Below are 25,295 nucleotides of genomic sequence, written 5' to 3' on the forward strand. Positions count from 1 at the left end.
TAGATACAGACCTTCAGGGTTAGCTATAAGACAAGATCAGGAGGCACTGCTTTACACCTTCCCTCCACCTTTAGCAAATGTGTGCTAGTGCTGCTAACAAGAAGCATGTGCACAGGTGTGATGACATGAACGGTAAATTGAGAACAGAGGTGTTCAGTTGGATTCATATCCCAAGGTTTACACTGAAGAGAGAGCATCCCTCAAGCGTGTTATCTGTTACTGGTATGTGTTAGAACTATGCTGAAGTTCAGAAATCCACAGTGCTTGATAAGCATGCAGAGAATGCTGTTCATACAGTAGTGATGTCAGTGTTGGCTAGCTATGGCCTGTCTCTCCTCCCAGTGACACGACAAGGCCATGTGCCGTTTCACCCATAAACATGCCGGAATGTAATGCCCACACCTGGGAATACTGCCCCTGGAGATGCTCCCAGCAGCGCAGCTTCTGATGTTGGTCCTTTCAGTCCTGCAGTTTGGCCTCTTGTCAGACCTGGGCTGTAGACTGGAAGAACTGCTCACACAGGGGCACCCAAGTGACTCAGTCTCTCTCTTTGTGCAATTATGTGCCCAGCCATCATCTGGTGGAGAACAGTGGCCACCAGTAGGGCCACAGCTGTCAGAAAATCTCAGTTGGCCCTACTGTTTCCTTCCTGAGTCTGACTGGAAAAGAGCCCTCCAGGAGAGAGAAACAAGGTTACAGCAGGGAAACATCCCAATAGGCTGCAAACTATCTAGGAAAAAAAACCAACAAAAACTTCAGGTGTTGAAGTCATGTTTCCCAAGTGCGCTTTTAAAAAAGAAGTTACTGAGTGACAGGTCAGTCGTATCCTGTATATATTATAGGCTCTTCAGTGGCAGAGCAGATGTTATATAAAAACAAAGGAGCTTGCACCAGTTCTGCTGGACTTTCAGCCCCTGCTCCTCTCTGTAAAAGACTGTATTTTGAGGACTGGCGGAGACGGTTTTCACTGTAAAGAGGCTTTGTCATGCATTTTAAATTATTAGCTCTCATTTTAAAAGCAGAATGCTCTTTCAGCATAGTCCTTTCCAATTTGTAATTTTCCTCATCAGTTCTGCTGTTCTTTGGGACTGCATGAACTGCCTGAGAGCTGTGTGGCCCTGCTGGTGAACCCTTTCTCTTCTAAAGACTGTTGCTACTACTGACTGACCGAGGAAGCATTGAAAAGAATGCCATTCAACTGCTTACTCTTGTTGGTTTTTTTTTGTTTTTGTTTTTGTTTTGTTTTGTTTTTTTTAATGAAAGCTTTTGAATTTTTGTGAAACCCCTAAATTTAGTATTTATGACATAAGTAGCTCACAGGTAAAGACTGACTGAAATTCAGATCATTCAAAATTATGTTTCTCTTCAGATAGCCCCACTAGCAGACAAAGAAGTTGAAAGGGTAATGATTATTATTTGGTAATCCTTACTGTGACTAGTGACTGAGAGAACAAAAGAACAGATAATAGGCCCAAAGATAATAAAAAAAACCCAAACAAATTATATCATGTAAAATCAATGTCACAGTATCCAGAAGTATTTCTGGGAACTAGAATTGCAATCTCCCCCATTACTATTTGATCCAAATCTTTTCATTAGAAAGAAGCAGCAGCTGTATAGATGTAGTTCCCACTCTATCAAATGGCATTGAGTAGTAATGTATCCCATACACCTCTTTAAATCTCTTTCTTAATCAGAAGAATCCTATCTCTTAATTGTGTGTATGCCTTTAGAAAGTGGGATTCATGTTCTTAAATTCAAATATCTTTGTGATTTCTACGCAGGTGTTTTTGTTCCTTGGTGACATACTGATAGTTCCTAAAATATAATTTCATCTCAAAATCTCAAGGTCCTCTTACAAACATTTGATGTATTTCTTTTTTTAATTGTGGATCCTCTGGGTTTGTTGCTGTGTATCTCTGAAAAGACCAATTAAAGGTTATATTTCATAACACTTATTTGAGAAAGCTCTTACCCAAGTCTGTTGGCAGGAAGACTGAGCTTCTTGCACTGCAGGCAAGGTGTTTATTTTTTTCCTTCAGAGGCATATGGGACTATTTTTCTAAGAAGCTAACAGTCCCCACAGGGGACAGATTTTTCATAAGTATTCTGCATGCAAAAGCCCCTTGATTTATATGGCCAGATTTTGAAAATCTGGCCAACTTGTGTATTATGAACATTCCTGCTAATTGGACCTGAAACGTCTGAATCAAAGCATATGTCTAGACTGCAGGAAAAGTAGACTCTGTCTCTGGCCCTTAATCACCAGAGGTGAAGACCAGATGGAGAGTACTGTGGCTCTCTTTTGGCCCAGCTTTCCTTCCCATGGATTTGGAATGTGCAACTGAATCAAAGAGCAATACAGTTCAATTGTGTCTTAAAATGGCTAGCAGCATCTCTCCTGGATTAGTGGAATAGTTAGAATATTGTCTTATCATCTGCCTGTTGGACACAGGGACTTTTATACATTTTCTATCCGGTAGAAAGTGCCGTTCTTAAATTAATAACCCCGTTATCGTCTTCTGAAATCTATCTTAAAATTTAAGGGCAAAATATTAGCAGTTGATTTGCTGTTTTTTCTTCTCTATCTTTACAGCTCCTAGATTGTTTTGTCATCCCAGTGGTGATACTGCTCTCCTGGTTCTTCTTGCTGGTACGATACAAGGCAGTACATTTCATTGGGATCGTGGTCTGCATTCTGGGCATGGGCTGCATGGCAGGAGCAGATGTCCTCGTTGGGAGACAGCAAGGAGCAGGTGAGTAAGGATTAGTGTCTAGTACTGCAAAGCTCTGATCACAGAAACTGTAATTTCGGTTCGGGGCATGGAAAATTGGAAGTTGGCAGGAAATCCTGTGTCTTCATGGATCCAAAGCACTACAACATTCAGGGGTGCTTCATTGTCAGGAGGGATAGAGGAAAAAAAATGGGTCAACAGTTAAAGTTCACCACTTCTGCAAATGAACTTGCTCTGAGCATGCAATGCATGTCATCTTTTATACAGAGGGGCAAACTAAATGCTTGTAGTTCTGCTTAGAGTTAGCAAATCTCAGTTGCTTCCTTTCCAAATTGGCTACATCTCTGAGTATCCTGTCTCTCCTGTCCACTGCTGCTTAACTTTGCTCCTTTTTTGTACAGAGACAAGGTCACTTGCTTGGTACTAGAATACACCAGACCAACTATACTAACTGATTTGTAACACAGCCTCAAAGTAAAGATTTGGGATTTGTGTGCATAACTATTGAGAAGTACCTTCTTGTGCATAAAATGTTCTTTTTCATGCGCAGCATCATACAAAAAATGTGTGCATAGCTATTAATGTAGACTAGACAGAGTTAGATTTCATTGATGAACTTCCTCTGTCTCATTGATTTCTAGCGCCAACACAAATGATGTGGGAAGGCCGAAAATTCTTTTCAAAGGCTGTAAATTAGGCACAGTTTTCATCCTTAATTAAAAGCACTGAATTGTGAGCTGAACATAATACATTGGGATTTAAAATTCTCTCTGAATACAAATGCAAGCACTCTTAAGATCTGCATTTGCCAAGATGCAACTGAACAAAACAAGGAAGTTTGGTAAAGTATTAATTATACCTCCCTGTTCCTTTTTATCTCTGTTCTGAAGACTTCTAGCTCATTGCTCTCCTCCAGAAATACCTTCACCCTACCTATAAAGGAAAGAATATATGTGCAGTCAGGCAGCCAAGGTTGCATTAGCAATGTCTGATTTGGAGGGACTGGGATTTCAGCCCTGGGTTCTGGGAGAAACATCAGGTGTCCCTATAATCTGGAGCATAATGTGCTTGGGCATGTGAGTTGTGGTTCAGCAGAGGCATGCAAGGCATTGGACATCAGCAGAAAAGGCTGAAAAAACTGACACTTCGCAGTCTATCTGCAATAATCAGATATTATTTGCTATATTAGTTACTAAAGCATGAATATAGCTGTTAGGAAATATACCCATAAAAAGAATATCTGTTAACATATGCTGTTGCTTTTTAATTTGGACCTTCACATGAAAGACTGTGTGCTTATTTCTACACAGAGAGAAGACATAAAAGATCAGAGCCACACATGATAGAGTTTGCAGCTTCTTAAAATGGCAAAATGAAATGTATTGAAATATAGGAATATGTTTCCACTTTCTCTTTAACAGAATAAAATAGAGTTGTTGTGACTAAATTGGCTGAAGGGGTAGAACTATGCCTTAAAAATCTGCAAATTAAAAATGAATATTGGCAGCAAAACAGAAGATCTCAAGAAACTTTACATTAAAATGTTCCACAACATTTATGGGTTATTTCTTGGGACTGGGCAAACAAAATTAAGGAGTTTTGATTGTAAAAATACAGTCAAAAGCAGTGAATTTGTATTTGCCCTCAGTGAACTCCTTTGTTATTCCTATATTTTAGGGAGCAAGAAGAATTGACTCTTGTTTGCCATAGTCTGTGAAATCAGTGAATTTTGAGTCTCACAGTCTTTAAGGGTCAGTGAGGTGGGGAAGAGCCATCACAAGCTGCTGTTTGGGGCCATCTTATTTCTGTGAAAATGTTCGATCTTGTGGTGTTTGACTCGTACATGCAAAGGATGTTTGTATCAGCAGTTCAGCAGAGACAAACTCTGAGGTCAAAAGCTCTTTCAGCAGTACTTCTCCAAAGTGCTAGTGAGTGGTTATAATAAATACCACATGAGTGAGCTCAGTGAGGGATGATTAGATCCACTGTGGAACACCAAATGCATCAAGGGTAAGGTTTTCCAAAGTGCTGATGCTTATTTTAAATTAAGGGTATGTGCCATCATCTTCCATGGCTGATTGCAAAAAGGAAAATAAGTGCCAGATCTTAAAAAGATAAATTGACAAATATGAACATACTGTTAGTCGAAGTGTATGCAAAGCTGAAATTCAATGTGAGACTGAATCTAGTAATGTTTATATAGAGACCACGTCTCTGAGTCAAATGATACTGGAGACTAGTCAAGTATTAGTAGGAGTGTTTTGATTATTTTCTCTATTCTTGTTTGTCCCTAAGCAACTTTTCTGGTGCTTATAACTAATTTTGGAGACATTAGGGGAAATCATCCTTGATCAATCCAGTACCCTTGTACGATGCCATGACCAGCTGGGTAGATAAGGGGGGAACAGCGGATGTGGTGTAACTTTACCTCAGCAAGGTGTTTGACACTGTCTCCCACAACATCCTCATAGGCAAGCTAAGGAAGTGTGGGATAGATGAGTGGACACTGAGGTGGATTGAGAACTGGCTGACTGGCAGAGCTCAGATGGTCATGATCGATGGTTCAGAGTCTAGCTGGAGGCCTATAGCTAGCTGTATTCCTCAGGGGTTGGTGCTTGGTCTGGTATTGTTCAACATCTTCGTCAGTGACCTGGATGAAGGGACAGAGTGCACCCTGTGCAAGTCTGCTATGAAACCAAGCTGGGAGGAGTGGCTGACACACCAGAATGTTGTGCTGCCATTCAGCAAGACCTGGATATGCTGGAGAGTTGAGTGAAAAGGGACCTGTTGAGGTTCAACAAGGGCGAGCATAAAGACCTACACCTGGGGAGGGATAATCTCAAGCATCAGTATAGGTTAGGAGCTGAACCACTGGAGAGGAGTAGTGTGGATAAGGACCTGAGCATCCTCAGGTGAACTGCACTTTGTGCATGAGGCAGTGTGCCCTTGTGGCCAAGAAGGCTGATGATATCCTGGGGTACATCAAAAAGAGAGTGGCCAGCAGGTTGAAGGAAGTGATCCTCCCCCTCTATTTTGTACTGGTGAGGCCATATCTGCACTACTGTGTCCAGTTCTGGGCTCCTTAGTTCAAGAAAAGTAGGGAACTTCTAGATACAGTCCAACAGAGTGCCACAGAGATAACGACAGGTCTGGAGCATCTCCCTTATGAGGAAAGGCAGAGAAACCTGGGACTGTTCAGCCTGGAGAAGAGTGAGGAGAGATCTTAACAGTGCTTATAAATATCTAAAGGGCAGGTATGAAGTGCTTTGGGCCAGCTTTCTTTCAACAGTGCCCAGTGACAGAACAAGGGGCCATGAGCACAAACTGGATCATTAGAACTTCCATATGAACATGAGGAAAACCTTCTTTACTGTGAGTGTGACAGAGCACTGACACAGGTAGTCCAGAGGAGCTGTGGAGTCTCTTTCTCTGGAGATATTCAGAACCCAGCTGGATGCTTTCTTGTGCTTTAGGGAACCTGCTTTAACAGGGGATTAGACTTGATGACCTCCAGAGGTCCATTCCAAACCCTATGGTTCTGTGATTCTGAGACAAGATACAGGATTTTTGAATTCTTTTTCTATGACCATTTTATGACCATTGTCATTTCCATAAATTTCTTCTCACTGGGAAGTTCAGAACCTTTTCAAAGGAATTTCCATTATAGCCAGTCTTTCTGACTTTGGTTCTGCAGCAATGTCTGGCAGCTTTGAAAAGCTGTAACTCTAGTAGAAATCATTCAGTAAGCCTTATGTGCAGAGGGAATTGCATGCATCAGGCTGCAAAAACAGGGCCTCAGTTTTCAAGCTGGAACTTAATTTTGATCAAATCTCTCTGCATCCCTCTGGCCCAAAGTAATAAAAGAACCCAAGACTTAAAAAGATTTCAAACATTCTTTGATAATATGGTGGTTTAGTAGTTATATATATCTTAAAGTACTGAAAATATAATTTTCTGTTCATTTTATGAATTAGGTACTGCTATGTTAATTTACCTCCTTTTAAAAAACCTCTATTATCATCACCCTGTCTACACCTCATCCTTCCTTCTCTCTTTATTGTCAAACAATTTCATGTGAGAATGAGGTCAGTGTTGGGGTTGTAATGATTTCTTCATTCATTTCACAGGTACATAAAATTCTTTGTTGGCTTCCCATCTGAATGCCAGGGATGTTTTTGCTTAGATTTCAAAATGAGATGCAAACTGTCCCATTCCACCTGGAAAAAATAAAAGTTAAAATAATAAAATTAAAAGAACTGATCACTGAAGAGTCCTGTAGTTTTCATAAGTTTTTCTTTACATTCAGATTTTCTTACAGAAAAGATAAAATTCTTGCTTCATTTCTGCTAGATTTTCTTGTGATAATTGGATGAAAACTGTTACGACAGAACATTTGTGTTCATCTTATTGATCCAGATAAGAGCTACTTTGTGACTGCGTATTCATATCTACGGGGCAGAACTTACAACAGTTCTAGACAAAAGGTTGTTTTGACATGTTCTGATTTTTCCCCTGTTTATTCCTAGGTGAAAATAAACTGATAGGGGATCTCCTAGTATTGGGTGGAGCAACACTGTACGGCATCTCAAACGTTTGTGAAGAGTATATTGTCCGAAATCTGAGTCGGGTGGAGTTCCTGGGCATGATCGGACTCTTTGGCTCCTTCTTCAGTGGAATCCAGCTGTAAGTGAGCAGGTTTGAACTCTAAGGTCATTCAAATAAGTATAGTTCTGGCTTCCTTTGAGGTACTGTGCCCTACTCTTCAAAGGTAGCCATTTCCTGTGTAGAGTAAGTATCTGCAGATTTGGGAATTTGTTTTTGATATCTGAGATAGCTGGATTTGTACTCAAATCCATCCATATATATATATATATATGTAGCTAAGTACTTTAATTCAATAACTGGTTTTCCGTATGAAAGTCCCATGAGGAGGGGGAAAACACATCCTTATCCTGTATTGCTTGAAGATAAATAAATATTTCACATATTGCTCTGGTCTGTGAACAGGAAACTCTCTACAGCCCTCTACAGTTCTGTTTCATACTTTTTAGAAGTTACTTAGATTGAAAAACACATATGCAGTCAGAAGAGATTTTACTGATTGATTTGTTTTGTGTAATTAAGAAAGATATGGCAGAAATAATGAAAATGTCCTTAAGAAATTGGCTTTTTCACTTTAAAATACTTAGCACTCAGTAGATTGGCACATGGATTTTTGGAGTCATATCCACATGTACCTAATGAGCAGGTACCTCACTGCCAGTATTGCAACACTGTGCCTAATATGCCTGTATTAAAAGTCACCCTGCAAGATCAACACATTTACGGAGATCTGTCACTGGCACTTGTCATACCCAACAGCTTTTGAATATTAGCCAAAAACAAGTTATTTGCCTGCACATCTGAGCTATTCAGCTTTAAGAGCTGAGACTCATCAAAGAAATGGCCCATTGATTTCTACTTAATTAGTTCTGTTTCTTTAGATAGAAAGCTTACTATGTTTATGTAGAATCTGAAAACATGACTTAAAATGTCATGTTTTGGGTAAAGCATTTTTGTTACCTAAATTGTTCATGGTATGTAGGTACTGGCTTGTTCTAAAGTTATCAAGCAGTGCTTTTGTTTTGCTGTGCATTTAAACAGTAATATACAGGTCTCATATTCCTGAATTTAATTATAATACCATTTCAACTCTTCTTGAAGATAGACACAATTGAGTGTCTATAATCTGTTTGTCTGGGAAGAAGAATCTGGTGCTGGCACAAGGTATGTTCATGTACAGAGGACTCAATAGGAAAGAAACTCCAAAAGCCATTTCTTTGCTGAAAGCTTTAAGGAAGCTTCCTGGGGGGAAGAATGTCTCAGAAATAAGGCTTTACCAGCATGCTGGGAAAAGCACTGGTCAAAGTTTGGTTGGCATTCGCAAAGCAGGGATTGGTCTGAAATTGTTTCTGCAGTTGCTCTCTCATAAATTGCTTCTTTCAACTTGCTGGCTAGACTCTTACTAACACAGCTGGTCTTCTCTGCTACATCAACACATTGCTGGCTCCTGTACGCCAGGACTCCAAGCTTGATTTTTACAGTATAGCTTCTTGTCCAGTCAGCTCCCAGCCTGTACTGGTTGCATGGGGATATTTCATCTTAGATGTAGGAGTTCATGTTTGCTTTTCTTGAACTTCATCAGATTTCTGCCAGTCCATTTATCCAGCCTGTTAGGTCATTCTGAATGGCAGCATATCTGCTGCATGGGATGTCCTCTGTGAACTCGGTGACTGTGCATTCCATCCAATCTTCTACATTGATAACATTAATCAGTTGTCAGAAGTTGTCAATCTGCTGATCACTACTTTTTGAACAGTTTTCCATTGATCCTTATGGATAGTCCACCCGTCCAATATATGTCCGTGTATTTTCAATCTCTAAGGATTTTTTGGGAAGTCATGTTGAAAGCTTTGCTAAAGTTGAGGTAGATTACACTCCATCCTCACATGCATTCCTTTTCCATTATCTATGGAGCCAGACATCTCATCATAAAAGGCAACAGGTTTGCTTCTGAAAAATCTGTGCTGACTGTTCCTAGTCAGCTCTTCATTATTAATTGCCTGGAAATGGAACAATTATTCCATTATCTTCCCAAAGTCTAGAGTAAGGTTGGCTAGCAGTAGTTCTTGCTCTTCTTGAAACTGGATATTGTTTTGTCTCTTTTTTCAGTCCTCAGGGAACTCCTTGATCACAACATCCTTTGAAAACTCATCGTGGTTCTATTCTTCAATGAATCAGGCGTCACTAAATGAAGCCCTTTCACAAAGTTGCTCTTACCCCTCTTTGTTTCACAGATCATAATGAAGCACATATCGCAGCATATCAGTTTCTACTTCTTTTGTGTTGGATATGGAACAGTATGAAAGCAATGTTCGTGTATTTAAATAACATCAAAATTTGCTTGCCATAGCAAGACACTGCAGTTTGTATTTACCGGATTGCTGATAAAAGAGACATATGCCTTCTGCGTGCAAAGACACTTTTAATTTAGTTACTCTGCAGACAAAATAATCTCATTATTCTCTCCACAGTATTAAATTTGCCACATATCAGAGGTAAGCAAATTAGAATTTTCAGGATGCAACTCTCTAGATCGTATTTATCTGGAAGGCACTGAGTTCTGTAGTTTTACTGTTAGACTTGGTCACCTACATACCACTTTTTGTGCTAGGTATTTCTTTTTGTAGTGTGTGTAGTCCATGTTTTATGCTTGGTTAAAATAGTGCCCCGACTGCTGTGCAGAGTTCCATACATCTGTCAATCACAGATCAGAAACATCTGCTGTCAGAGTAAGCTTCCTAATTTACAGGGGTCTTTTTTTTGTGACTGGGAAGAACAGACTTTTTGCCACTTGAGAATTTTCTGAGTCTGGTATCTTGATGTTAATGTAAAGTAAGACCTACAAGATGTTGAAAATGGACTTTTGCAGCTTGCCCATCTCTTGTTTTGTTTCCTGACTTTCATTGCCATGACTATTTGCTCTGTCTCAGCATGTAACAAATTACAGCACTCTCCTCAAACCCAGCCTGTGATATCTGCCACCTCATGACAGTGATTTACTCAGCTCTCACTGCAGAGCCACTCTGAAGGGTGAATAACTCAGGCAGATACATTATTAATCATTAAAGTTCAAAAGCTTTCAGAATATTAAGAAGACAAGAGGACTGAACATGAAGGGGGACGAGCACTTTGGAGCAGGTATTCAGAGAGCTGGAAATAAACCAGTGCAAATTGTATGTTATCACATCTTATTACTGCCCTGAAGATCTTTCAAACACATAGGAATAGGGTGGATTAGCAAATTCTGATTGCATTTGGTTCCTACAGAGACTTTTTGTTATAAGGCTGTTTATGTTGTTTTGTCCAGCATTTGAATTGAATGAGTAGAAGTAATTTAACTTCTGTTCCCTTTCATCAGATTTTGCCTTCTCTTTTCTTACAGTGCAATCATGGAACACAAAGAGCTGTTGAAGGTTCCCTGGGACTGGCAAATAGGTAAGAAAACTCTTTACCTCATTGAAGATAGTTGCTGAAGGAGGTATGGAGCCAACCGATTTTTGGAGAAGCAGGCACACACAAGCCAATGTTTGTGATTTTTGCACTGATGTCTGCCAAAGGTTGAAGCACATGTCCTACAACCATTCTTAACTGATTTGTTCCCTAACTGTTCTTCCCTTGCACCTTTAGGTTAAGCAACAGAGAAGTGCTTATGAATAAGATAATTATTCACATAGCTGTGGAGTAAAATAATAATGGTGTTCTATTCTGAGATTCAGTGCAACACTGAGACAAATAAATGAGGTAGTTACAAAGAACCAAGCCTTTTCAATGAATACCAAAGAAAGAAAATGAGACCTAACAAAAAACTTCAAAAGTTCTTGTAATACATATTGTAGCATCTTAAACACATTTCCAAGGGACCATTTCTGTATGCAAGTGGTTAACTGATTTTCAATTAGTCTTGGTGGAATATAGCAGATATGTCTTTAAGATGTGTAACAAATAGCATCATGCACAGTGAAGCTCTTACAGTGTTTTGCTAGTCAGTGAATTTCATTTTCCCGTTTCACTTGGGAAGCTGAGTTTCTGATCTAAGACTCCCTTCTAATTAGTCCAACAACTTACTTGCTTTGAAAGGAAATCAACATTTTGAACATGAGTCCCTGTAATTACTCTTTTAGCATTTACAACAATAGAAGAAAAAAATGAGTGCTAATAATACAGACCAGGGAATTCAAGTTTTGGCAATCCATTGGAAATGGCTTGTTAGCTAGTATTAGAATGAACATCAAGATAAAAACTTGGAAGTGTGCAAGGGCAACTGACTACGTGGGAATCCCTGAGAATAGGAAATACAACTCTTGGATTTCACTACTGTTTTCTTTAAACAGACTTCAACATTTCCTCTCATTATCCTATTTAAAAAGAGTGCATCTTCCATAAAATATTCCATATAGGAGATTTGATGGTTGTGCTGTAGTACTAGATGGCATCAATTACACTGTCTATGGAGAACTATGCTCAACTGCATCCTATAAATGTATTGTCCTTCTTTAAACTGCAGTTGTTAGCATAACTGCAGCACTGTTTGTTTATACTTCATGATAAGGAGTTCAGGGACATAGTTAATCCGATACCAATGGAACTAGCAATGGCCATCATGAGTTTACTTACTATACATGTAAATGTCATATATACTTTCTTAGGAGTTCTTTTGTATCTCAGTATCAGTGGAATGCGCCATTAAAATAAAATTTTGTCTATGACATTAAAATGTCATCAAAAGTTAGTCAATGAGACCATCTTAGCAAGGTCATCACGTATGTAAAAATTGTGCAGTTAAACACAGATGAATTTGCAATAATTACATCTTTTTTTGTTCTTTCTGGCTTCCTACACACCTACTTGTTGTGCTTTCTATTGTATTGACAGTGATACAAAACTGTCAAGTAGTTATTGACAAATCTATGTCAGGGTGTTCACAGCGTTGTCCTAAGTAGTTATCTACTATAGCATACTTAAACCTGCAGAACAACGGAGTTAAATCACCAGCCTTCTCAATGGCAATGTTAAAGTCACAGCAGGCAACCTAATAAATAACTCAAGGTGGCCCGTTGCCATCTGCCATAATTGTGTCATGAAGAATGTACGAGCAACCTTTCAGTTGATGCAAAATGCAAATGAATTTGGAATATAAAGATCTAAAGCCAACCAATTTGCTCAGTGACATGATTTAGCAGAGGTTTGTTAGAGTTCGGGTAGTATGGTTAGGTTGCGGTTGGACTCAATGATCTTTAAGATCTTTTCCAACCTGAGCAATTCTATGATTCTATGATCTTTGTCTAATGTGCTTAAAACAGACTGGGGCCCTCATGATTTTAATTTTCAAAATTCCTTCAATACATTGTATCATCTTTGCAGTTAGTATAAATCAGTGTAGCTCTATTTAAATCTTCGAAGGTTTAAATGTTAATAATTGCTGAGGATCTCATTGAACAGAGAATGATTATATCATGCCAATTGAACGGTTTAAAGGAAGACCAGGACATGATTGTAGAATAACACATGAAATAATAACGAATAAACAAAAAACGCTTTTGTTCAAAAAGCCAGTTTGATGATCCTGGGAGGTGTTCCATGTTACAGAAGATCTGAATGCTTTTGAATACTCTTTACTTCAAAGGATCAGTGTAAAAAGAACGGTTGATTCAATTTCATGCAAGGAAACAATAATTTTTGGATTAAAAATGTCAGGTCTAGAACATGGAACATACAACAACACACTCAGATGAAAGAAGAGTTCCCAAGGCATGTTAGTCTTGTTGGGACTCCTTAGAGTAGTCCATGGGGGTAGGTCTTGCTTGTTTCTGTGAAGATGCCCTATCTTAAGACATGTAAGGATATACTGGGGCACTGGGGCTTGTTGAGCCTGCAGAAGAGAAAGTTTCAAATAGCTATACACAAGGAGGCTGTTAGAAGGACAGAGCTAAGGTCTTCACATTAGTGCAGAGCATAATGCAATGGAAGGAGGATAGACAACAAGAAGAAATTGATATAATGGATTCAAGATGGATAAGAAGAAAACCTTTTTCACATTGACAGCAGGCAGGCAGTGGAGCAAGTTACCCAGGGAGGTTGTGCCGACATTAGCGGTCAGTCTGAACAAAGCCCTGAGCAACTTTGTGTGATCTCACAGCTGAGTCTGGTGTAAGCAGGGGTTGAACTTGAGACCGCTGAGCTCTCTTCCAACCTGAATTGCCGCACAATTCTATGATCCTGTGTTCCCATTTCTGACCTTCACCACACACTCGCTCTCAACCATGCAAAAGTGGTGACATTGCTCATCAGGATGAGCGCTGAAAGTAAAGATAGGATTCCTTGCACCAGCTTTAGACATCTGGGATGTGGATAACTGATGTAGTTGGACAGAATCTTTTTATCACGAGCAGAAAGAATTAGGCATGACACAAATCATACTGTGCTAAAGCTGGTGTTTAAAAGAGGTTAGACAACCAGCACCCTAAAACTTCCAAATCTCCTCATGGGGCACCAATCCCCAGTATGTGTCCAGACTTAAGTGTAGCAAATCCTACCCACAGCCACCTTCATACATATTAATCCTTCAGACCAGGACAGTATCTCAAAGCATGCAGTTCTGAATGATGAATTTATCGGGGCTTAAAACAGCTAAGTTCATGAGCAGATCATTGCAAAAGCACCTTCTAGCTTTCCAGTTTCCTTCTTTCCCATGCCTGCTTCAGGCAGTCAGTCCTGGTGACTCAGTGCCTGGCTAGGCACATGTTCTGGCATTTGGGTCTTCAGCACTAGTGGTGATTCCCAAGGTTGCCATTAGCACTGCAGTGGCACTCAAGGAAGCTGAGACTGAAAGCCTTTGAATTAAAACATATTTCTGTTGTGAAAACTCGGCTTCTAGAAACGCTATCTGAAAATCATACGTTACTTCCATCTTGATTATTGTCACCAATAGTTGCTATCTATCTGGTGCATATTGCTTGCATTTTTACACTGTAAGTAAAATGCCACTTTACATTTACCTCTGATAAGACAAATACAGTTTAAAAAGCTTTCCACTGATATTGAAATGCCCTTTGGAAAAGCAACCTGTGGAATGCATGTAACTGCCTGCCAAAGAATATGAACACCAAGACAGCAGTATAAAACTATACTGTAATTGAGAGTGTAACCCTTCAAAACACTTGAATATGCCTGTTAAATCCGAAAGGACTAACGGGCTTGGTGGGCCAGCTGGTGGTTTTCAGACTGTACTTTGAGAATGCTGACATGAAAACTGTCTTGTTTTCAGCTGAAACAGAGTTATTTTCTTCATAGAGTCTGATGTGATGCTGTATTTTGGCTATAGCAGAGGAAAACAATGTTGATTACACATTGATGTTTTAGCTGAGCAGTGCTGTACAGAGTCAAGGACATTTTAGTTTGGCCCAGAGTGGCCAAAGAGATAATCCACACTAAGTGGCATCATGAGAAAAAAGCACAGAACTGAGAGGAGTTGGCTGGGGGTGCAGCCAATGCTCAAGAACTGACTGCATTGGTCAGCAAGTGGTGAGAAATTGTGTTGTGCATTGCTTGTTTTCTATATATTATTATCATTACTATTATTTCTGTCTTCTTTTTCTGTCTTGGCAAATAGTTTTTATCTCAACCCAGGACTTCTACTACTTTTTTTTTTCCTAGTTCTCTCCTGTATCCACTGGGAGGAGGGGGTGTGAGTGAATGAATGGCTGTGCTGTTTAGCTGCTTGCTGGGTTAAACCATGACAGAGAACAGAATGGTTTCTGTGCCTGGCCTGTTCTTGACTTAAGACTGAAAGAAAAGCCAACTTAATGGTCGTCTGCATACAATTTCTCATTGATCAAAACTGTGCTCCATTTGATGCAATCTACTACTGCAGAAGAATTCCAGATTTTGTATAAAGCAACTCTGCCATATACAACGTGCACCTTAAAAAATGGCTACCTTTTAATAAAAGCAGCTCTTACCATGGTTATACACATTCTGAATATAAATGCTGATTTGTTATTATGCCATAGAAACTGATATATGGACAGTGACATTTCCTGAGTGCTGTATTTGTTTCAGGTTAATGTATACTTCAGTTCAAATGCTTCAGAGGAATTAAAGCTATCACAGTTGATTTTGTCTTTTAGATGGCTTTTCTAAAGAGTTTTTAACTATGTGGAACATTGTAAGGACTTCGGGTTCTGTTTTATGCTTATGTTTTTATTTTCTACTAATTCCTTTCAGGACTTTGGCAATCAGATTTTCTGCAACATGTAGTCAATCACGTGCTCTGAAAAGCTGGCATGTGTCCAAATTTAGGTTCATGCATACACCAGCTGGGAATTCTGCAGCATATATCAGCCTAAGAATTATCATTTGCATTATAACAGATGAGTGAAGTGTTTGCTGTTTTTTTAACTTCTCATTGATTTATTTGCCTTGGGATTTATCAAGTAATAACTGAAGGGATGAATTCTTTCCCAGTAAGTCATTTAGTTAGTTATTTAGTTTTTAAAATGAAATTAGATTTTTACTGTAATATATTTTTATTATATTAGCCTCTAACAATCTAATTGTGTGAGTCAGTCTGTAAGCACGTAGCAAGGAGCAGTCTCAGCACCAGAAAGCTTTATTAAGGAAGTCTGACAACAAGTAGTAGGGAATGGAGGCACAAAACTGTGATTTGTCAAGTTTGGTGCAAAACTGACTTGAGTGCTCTCCTCACATGTTTATCTGTTGGTTTATTAACTATTGTGAAAGTACTTTTGCATACATCTTGTGGGCTGATTCCTAGAAAATGCTGTGTGCTCCCTCCGATCAGTGGAACTCAGTGGCTTCTGGGGACAGTTGTTTCTTAAAAGACTAGATTTGATATGTCTGAATATGTAATTTCACCTGAATTTATGTTGAATTTGGGATATTTGCTAGCAATATAAGACACCAATTTAAAATAGCACTGCTGTTATGGGAATCACAGGGAGCGTACCAAATGTTCAATACTGAATAGATGTGGCTTTCTCTAGTTTTCATATATATTTAGGATAATGCTCCTAGTGTACAAATACATACATATTTACATATATGCCTTTTAATAATCTGAATCCATATTTTTTTGAAAAAGTATTCTTTTGTAAAATAGATCCTTATTCCCTCCAGCATAAGTCATTTCTACAGGCTGTGAAAGGTCACTCTTGTTGTCTCTCTTCTGCAGGCTTGTTGTATGTCGGCTTTAGTGCCTGTATGTTTGGCCTCTACAGCTTTATGCCAGTGGTCATAAAGAAGACCAGTGCTACTGCTGTCAACCTCTCCCTACTCACAGCTGACCTATACAGCCTTTTCTGTGGATTATTCCTCTTCCACTACAAGGTATGTGCAAATGAGAGGTGCATTTGTGTAACAGCTGTATGCCTGTACAAATAGCAGTGCAGAACTATGAAGGTGAGCTGTAGAGCTTCTACCATTCAATGTGAAGATGAGAAGAATTCATAGCGGCCTTTCAGTACCTAAGTAGAGTCTACGAGAAAGTTGGAGGGGGATTTTTTACAAGAGCCTGTATTGATAGGACAGGGGATAATGGCTTTAAACTAAGAGGGTAGATTTAGGTTAGACACTAGAAAGAAGTTTTCTGCTATCAGAGTGGTGAGGCTTTGGAACAGGTTGCCCAGGGAAGTTGTGGATGCACCGTTATTGGAAATGTTCAAGGCCAAGTTGGATGCGGCTTTGAGCAGCCTGGTCTAATGGAAAATGTCCCAGCCCATGACAGTGGGGGTTGAACTAAATAATTCTATGATTCAGTGATTCTACTGTCCCTCATAGTATCCTTCTGGACAGAATCCTCAGTGTACAGCTAGACAAATATATCATATCATATCAATATATATATATATATGGCTGATGTGTTAGGCTCAAAAGATTGAAGTAAATGGAGTTACATCAGGCTGGTGGCCAGTCAGTAGTGGAGTTCCACAGAGCTTCATTTTAGAGCCATTCCCTTTAATGTTTTCACAAATGACTTGGATGCAGGATTCAAATGTATATAAAGTAAGTTTGCAGACAACGCCAAATTAGGATGAGCTGTTAAATCACTTGAGGTACAGAGGCTTTGTTTCATTTCATAACGATTCTGAAATTATGACTCATAACTGTCCATGAATTACAGCCAGCCAAATCAGTGTCTTGCCTTTCAGCATTAAAATGTCAAAATGTGCAGCAGATTTATGTTGAAGTTAAACTTTTATCTCTCAGTTCCTCTAATATTTAAAAGGTTGTTTTGTACAACCACACATTTGGTCTCCATTTGCAAGAGACTGCACTGCATTATTAATGAGCAGCCCTACAGTGATTATTATATGAAAGTGGCACCAGGATGCTGGAGACAACTGCTTCATACTATCTCATTTGTGTGTAAGAGGGAGGTTACTTGTTAGCTAAATTGGTGGCCAATGTGAGTGTTAGGTAAATGGAAGCCTAAAAATACTGATTACTTAATCAAGCCGAATCAGATTTTGTAATACTAATGGTGCCTGTGTGAATTTGAAAGAGACAGAGAAAATTCAAATCTTTGCAGTCCCAAACAAAATCCTTTTTCTTCATTGCTTCTTCTTTTCTTTAGGCAGAAGAAAGGCAAATACAGAAACTGAAATGCAAATGTTCTCTGCTGCTTTACAGGTCTGCTTCATGGTGATTTGGTTCTGCCCCATACTTTAAATCCAGAATATTCAAAATTAGGTATTAGCTGAGAATTATAAGCCCCCACTAATAATATTTGATAATCATAATAAAATAGGTGATTTTAGTCAAGTATTTCTAAGAAGGATGTTTATACTACACGATAAAGGACAGACAAATTTAACTCTGCAAATAGTAGCAGTGGTGTTTTAACGAAATCAGTCTTTCAGAGGGAGAGACTTGAAAGACAGTATGTTTGGGATGATTTTCTGCTCATATTTGCTAAACATGACCAAAAAAAAAGTCAATTTTGCAAAAGTAAAATTCCACTCATGGATTGGGTCAGAAATATCCTTTGCGTGAAGAACACCTCTGTCTCCTTCACATTTTTACATTGATAGATAACAAAGAGCAGTATTATCATCTCTCAGCCCCTAATTCTCTAGTCAAAGCAAGCAATAGTCTTTAATTCTTTCCTTGTAGTTTGGACCATCTGTTCCTCTGTTCTCCTCCTATCCAGAGAAAATTCATCCTTCCTGAGTTAGTCCCTTCTGCTCTTGAAGCAGGAAGGGCCCTGTGTCATTATCAACTTGTGAAATGCTCTTGTCTCTCAAATTCTTTGGTAAACATTACTCCATAAATATTAACATTTTATGTACTTTTTCATTCATGTTTTGTATTTGTTATTTGTATGTAATCTGTATAACTTGTGTGTGTCTACTTTATTCTTCATTTATATTTAATCTGTGTAACTCGTGTGTCTCCTTTGTTCTCCCTAGCTGAAGTGCTGATAAGGAGAAGACCTTTGTTAGAACTTGACAGAAAGACCTTTACCTGAAATGTAGTATCAGCTTCCAGAGCTGTCAGAGCTGTCTTCATGCCCTTCAAACTCAAATTGCAGAGAAAAGTTAAAAACAGACTCTATATTAAGAGAGAGTATCCAGAGTTAAAACTCTACTTAATAATCTGATCACTTCTTTAGTTACTATGTTTTTATCCTTAGACAGATCATTTCTTACTTTTCTTTCTGGTTTGCTATCAGATATCATTTTATGTGATGCTATGCACTCAAGAACAAAGTCTCATATGTTAAACTATCTAAACTTGTTCACCTATGACTGTGTACTCTTGCTAGTTTTCTACCTTCAAAAAAGCTGTTTCATTCCCAGCCCAGCTGTATGTCGCCTTCAAATGCAGAGCTCCTTCTGCTTATTGCTGTGCTGACCAATGCGCAAAGTCCCACTTCACTAGAAAGCAAAAGGTTTTATGCTGAATTAGGATCGACTGAGTGGTTTAGTGCCCCTTGCAGAATATTATTTTACGAGGCTTACCAGAAACAGTTACAGTTATTCCCTGTGCTGCTGCTTCTATCAATGAACAAGTTTATTGCGTCTGTAGCACTAACTCTATGAAAATCCATGGAAAACACAGGAAATTTAAGTGGGCCTCAGAGCCTTTGAAACCAAACTGAGGAGATTGCATTTGAAGTATTTTGATTGGCTAGCATTTTATCTTTGATTATACAGACTTGCAACATCATGGCATAAAGGACAGCTGGTATTTATATCCTTCATCCTGTATGCCAGTGTCTTTGTATTGTACTGAGCAGTTTTCAGGCCTGTAGAAGTTATGAATAAAGTATGTTAACCTGACACAGCACTGGTGATAAGTTCATCATTCAATATGTTATTTGTTCAAGAAGCTGTTGTATTTAAACATAATGATTTATGACTTTCAACTTAAGATGGATACTAACTAGATTGTAGTGACTCATTCTTAAGGTTATCTGCAGCCCCCAAATTACAGCTCAGTTTTTAGATCTTTTTTTAAATCAGTAACTGAGTTCAAATATTCCATTGGATGGGAAAAGATATTTGGCCTGTTTGGTGGCTGAATATTGGCTAATGCAGTAGAGTTTAACAAACATTTCATCATCTTCAATCTTTCTTTTTTTTTTTATTCTCACCACAGTTATATATTTTATGCAATTTTAATGTTCAAAACTTCTCTGGCTGTCTCTTCTCATTTCACCTTCTTCTTAAGCACAATTAAACAATCTCCTGCTTTGAAAAACAAAGGCAATCAGAACTCTAAAACAAAGGTTTTGTTATTATTATTATTTCATCCTATACCAACACAGCATCCATCTTCATCTCATGTCTTTCAAGCTCGTTTTTTGGTTTCTTGATCCCTATGAAAATCAGTGGTCCCAACAGTACTGAAGTCAGCCTGCATAAGACTCATTCCCACCAAGCACAGGCAGGAGAAGCGTCCAGTGCCCTCCCAGTGTGCAGAATGAACCTGTGCAGCAGAGCCTAGGGTCTGTTTTGCTGGCTGGGTTTCACCTGTGCTTATGGTAAATGTGTATAATTGATAATAAACAGCTTTGAAACCAAACAGGAGGATGCAATGAGAGATATGCTGTGTATGAGGGTGTCTACTCATAGTGTGCAGGAAATTTCAAATTCTGAGTAACAGAACAGCCCTTGCTTTGTCAGAGGCTGAAATAGCCTTTATTTGTTGGCAGTACACTAATGCCAGAGCTGTTGGGAAATTCAGGGCCAACTCTCCAGCTGTAAGGGATTGGATCCTTAATGTAACTATTATTTTTCAGCTTAGAATGTGTTAATTTTTGCATTTTATCCTCAGCCTTGGCTTTATTTTAATGTGAATTTTTAGAGTTCATTGTTTTCATTTGCAAGCTTATGTTGTGCTTTAGTCATTCTAAGCAATTTGCATTCTCATTAAATGATCTAAGCAGCTCATTTTATGTTTTCCACCAACTAGAGCATGCATACTGATTATGCTCTGCACTAGCAGGTCACACTGTGTTTTATCATTACCTAGCAATCCAGGCAGCATCTGGATTCTGCATCAGTATTCTGCCTTGGCAAAATCATTCATTATTTTATCCAAGATTTAGCTATTAAAAAAATCAGAATTTCTGCATATAGTAATAATTTCCAACTGAAAAAAATATATATATTTCATAATAAGGAAGTCATATATCTCATGAACAGTAACACTGTCAAAGAATTTGGCTACACAATTAAACATGATACTTAAAACCTTTCAGCACTAGAAATCTGAAGTGGTGCTGGTTGAAAATTCGTTAATTGATGCATCCAGAAATAGCTTTTTAATGCCAGTTCTAACAGCAGTGCTTCTTTAATGGAAGGGAGCAGCTGACAACCTTTCCATTGCATCTGGAAACAAGCTATAAGGGAGAGTGGTTTTTATCATAATAGAGAAGAGGAGCTCTAAATATCAATTTCATTTTTTCCCGTATGGATCCTAAGCAACATGAGTTGTGGAAGTACGTAGGCTTGACTGAGATTGTGGCCCCCATTGGAAATAAAGGCGAAGTAGGAAGAAACCCTTAATTCCTAATTAGGAGCTTCTTTTAAAAGTATCTTCTCTACCATCCTGATCCAAGATTGCTGAATCCAGTATGAGATTTTCTGCTGGCTTCAGTGGCCTTTAATTCGCTTTCGTAAGTAAGGAAAGTCTACCATGCAAAGAATGTTCTTAAAAACACTTCGCAGCTTAATGGCTGTGGAGATAAAGACCATGCTTTGTTGTAACTTGGTGTGCTCTATTTCAGCATATGAACAATTTGAAAGAAGCAGATAGTCATCTGCATAAATAATTATTTTAAAGAAAATCTTCTTTTAAAGAAAAATTCTAAAGAACATTATAATGCTTTCCAACAGTCCTGTTTTTCATTATGATGTGAGTGGATTGGGAGCAGGAGGTAGAAGTAGTATGGTTTGGGAGATTATTCTTTATTAGTTTTATTTTCACTTGGTGGTTTTACTTTTACCATAAATATGAGAGATTTTTCCAAATCATTTGACAAAGCTGAGAAAATACTTCAGATGCTGTTCTCAGTCCTTTTAAACTCATCTGCAAGTATAAACTGAAGTCAGTAAGAGCCTTTGCTTTGCTTGCACTTGTTAGGGGATTGACACCTGCATATTTTAAACTATGACAGTGGTGTTGTTAGTGATGTATCATTATTTCAATCAGAGCAGGCATTGAAGGCCAAGCAACTAGCTTTTACAGCAATACTTACTCAGTCACGTTCTTCAGGATGTTGTTTGCAATTAAATCAGACGTGCCATCTGCCTGACCCATAAATTCTCTGTTTGAATGGAATTTAATTTCACTGGGCCTTTATTGTGGTGAAGGGTTCTGAGCCTTTGATAATAATGAGGAGAAATCGCATTACCAAATAATTGTTTGTGACACTGGTAATGTCCACAAACCTAAACACATATTTGCCTTTCTTATACAGAGTATGAAGTTTCTTACAGCAGGACTGTCTTTCAGCAACTCAGTTCCTGTTATACTGTGTATATTTCTTTCATTTAGGTGGCATTTCAGAAGCTACTTCTTCACATGTATTTAAATTTGTTTGTCTTTCTGGATTCCCTCCCTCAAATTGCAATAATGTACAAAGTAGTTCTGGTAGGAAAACTAGGCATCCATACTTGAATAGCTACCTCAAGGTAGAAGGATGTAAGGAGTGTCTTTGGTCACACTTGTATGTATATATGGATCTAAAGGCTAACATCTGCTTACTCTTTGAGTGTAGAGGATGGCATGGAACAAAAAAAAAAACCTCTGAATTAAAATGGGAGTATAATCTGAATTAAAAGGGAGTATAACCTAGAAAGCAAAATTACTCCTATCAAGATTTTGCACAATCTGACAGTAGATGCTTAACAAAGCAGCACAGCTGTAGCATTGACCTGAAAACACTGCATCATTAACACGGATTTTCTTCTTTTTGCAACGTTACATTTTGATAGCAGACCAGAAGTAGTGCCACATGAATATTCACTCTTTTGGACCTATCGAAAAAGAGCGCAAAAGAAGTGGCATTTGTATTGCAGAAGGTGTGTTGGAGGCTCCCTTTTTGGTATTATTGGTTTGGATATTATTAGTTCATTGTACATTTAATGGTATGTGGGATGTTTTCAGAACTTATATGTTGGGATGGTTTTTAACTTTTTTGTTTCGTGTAAGAAGTCTGTACGCAACAGAACCAATTAGGAGTTTTCCAGCAAAATGCATTTTTCTTGGAAATACCTAATTATCAAAACAAAAATGCTAAATGAAAATATATATACTTTTTAATATGAAGCAACCTTGCATTTCCCAGTCAGAGTGCTGTTTTGCCTGCTCATCTAATCGGATGAGCAGAACATAGTTTCCAGACTTTTCAGCCACATATTCTGGGACTAGAAACTGTCAGTCACATAAAAGCATGAGTTATACAGCTCGTTGATTCTGAAAGTCAGAGAACCAATCTCAGGTCTGATGTTAGGCAGGCTGCAACCCCAAGGAAAAGCTTTTAAGGCTCCCAGGTTTCTGACGTGAAGACAATCCAGTAGTTGCAGTCAGTAGTTGCCAGTCTCCAGCAGGCACACTTTGTTTCAGAAATAACAGTTTTTGGTGTATTGAAAAAGCTTTGGGTTTTACTTCATTTCAGATTAGGATTTTGGTTTTGTTTTGTTTTGTTTTTGCTTACACAAGCAAGAAATAGTTCAGAATTACAACAAAAGAAGAGTAAGAATCTGATCTTCCTACCCGTGCATGGGTTAATATTCTTTTGCTTTTATAATTTGGATGTTCTTAGTGAATGCCTAGTTAATGGTATTTACTGACAACAGGACCGTTCTGTGCCTTTCTACTCCACAACTGGCTATCAACTCTGTAATGGTATCTTTTCTCTTTTTTTTTTTTTTTTTTAATCAGTGGTCAAATGAGCATAATGCTTCTTCCCTTCTTCCATTTTCTTCACCCTTGCTTTCATTGCGTGTAACATTTGAATAAAATGTTTTTATATCCTTTCTTAAATATTTTGTATCACATGTCCCTACATATCTTAGGTATTAAAATGTTAAAAGATTTGTTTGCAGTTTCAAAAGAACATCTCAGTTCAGTGCGTTCATACCTTTTCTTAGTAGCTGCATATGGAAGGTAAACCAGTAAATTTTCTTTTGTATAAAAGTTTTAAGTCTAGTTGAGACCCATGTAATCTTTAAATAGAGCAAATTTCAGAATGAAGTAAGAAATAGTTTATACTTGACAATCCAGCCAGTCAGGGTGAAAAACCATTAGTACGTGATTGAGTTCTGCCTTTGGTTAGATTGGATAGGAAAATGCCTAATGGATATTGACTACTCAAAATACATTAAATGAAAACAGAGTTTAAGTGTTAACTTAGTAAATAAATATATAGAATCAACCTATCCACAGACAGTCCCCAGAGAAAGAACATAGCCAGTATATCTCTGTAATCTACTAAAATTGATGGTCAGGCTTGCTTGTAATGAGTTGTTAAGGTACTCTGACCAATAAGGCACTGGGAAAGTGATTTACTTGCCTTATAATGTGAAGTTGTTATTTTTCAAACAAAAATTAAGTTTTTAAGTCCTAGCATGAAACCTATTTGTTTCCTCCAATTTTTTATACAAAATAAAGGGGAAGATTGTCAGTTTCCAACACTGACATTTCTCTATAAGGTCTTACACTTATGGTTGATACTTTCAATTATGATTATAAAATAGTCCACCTTAATTTTCTTGAACAAGAATTCCAAGAATTGTCCAAGAATTGTTGAGAGTGAGTTGAGCATGAATGAAAAGAAAGATACTTGAGCTGCTTGAAGAAGGCAGTTCTTCACGGGTTCTGGGTTTTCAACAGCATGCAAAATACTGAGTCTGTCACTCCCAAATCTTCAGTGCTTTGTTGGCAGCAGTGGGAAAGGAGGAGCAGTGTTTTGGGAACTTGAGAAAAATGCTTAGAGAACTGGGGCCAGAGTGTAATTTAAACACTTTTACATTTTATAATTTGAAGTTACAGCAGTCCTCAATCAGAAGAGGGAGTCCCACCCACTCTAAATATAAGAGCACTACAGCAGCTGGAGGAAAACAATAGTTATACTGGTGAGACATGCAACAGTGTGTTTAGCAGTTAATTCTCCATCCATCATTTTCATTGAGAGTTAATAAATGGATATTGCCATTGTTAATTTAAAGAAATGCAAGAAGCCAAGTGCAATAACAGTGGGCTTTAAAAACTTTTAGATAAGTAACTGTCACCTCAGATTGCTTTGAATTAGTTTTGACTTTCAAAAGATGGAAAACGTTGTTCAGAGATATCTTTGATATACTACAGATCACATTATGAAGATTAATTGTAATATCCTAAATGAAATAAATAGTGTTTTGGAAAAAGTAGTGATGAGTCATGTGGAAAGTAAAGGTGAAGTGCTCATAATTTCTGAGCATGAAAGTGCAG

General features: G+C 38.2%; 1 protein-coding gene across 1 annotated transcript in view; it reads left to right on the forward strand.

The window, feature by feature from the left end:
• The window catches only part of SLC35F1 (solute carrier family 35 member F1), a 234,330-nt gene that overhangs the window by 191,946 nt on the left and 17,089 nt on the right, over window positions 1-25,295 (forward strand). Inside the window, exons 4-7 of the mRNA XM_042818195.1 lie at window positions 2,597-2,756; window positions 7,262-7,418; window positions 10,720-10,772; window positions 16,528-16,682. Coding sequence (XP_042674129.1) covers window positions 2,597-2,756; window positions 7,262-7,418; window positions 10,720-10,772; window positions 16,528-16,682 — 525 coding nt within the window. The remainder of the gene's footprint in view (window positions 1-2,596; window positions 2,757-7,261; window positions 7,419-10,719; window positions 10,773-16,527; window positions 16,683-25,295) is intronic.

Source organism: Centrocercus urophasianus, unplaced genomic scaffold (genome assembly GCF_019232065.1).
Source record: "Centrocercus urophasianus isolate 14NV4802_14NV808 unplaced genomic scaffold, USGS_Curo_1.0 seq_10, whole genome shotgun sequence".
Taxonomy (NCBI): Eukaryota; Metazoa; Chordata; class Aves; order Galliformes; family Phasianidae; genus Centrocercus; species Centrocercus urophasianus.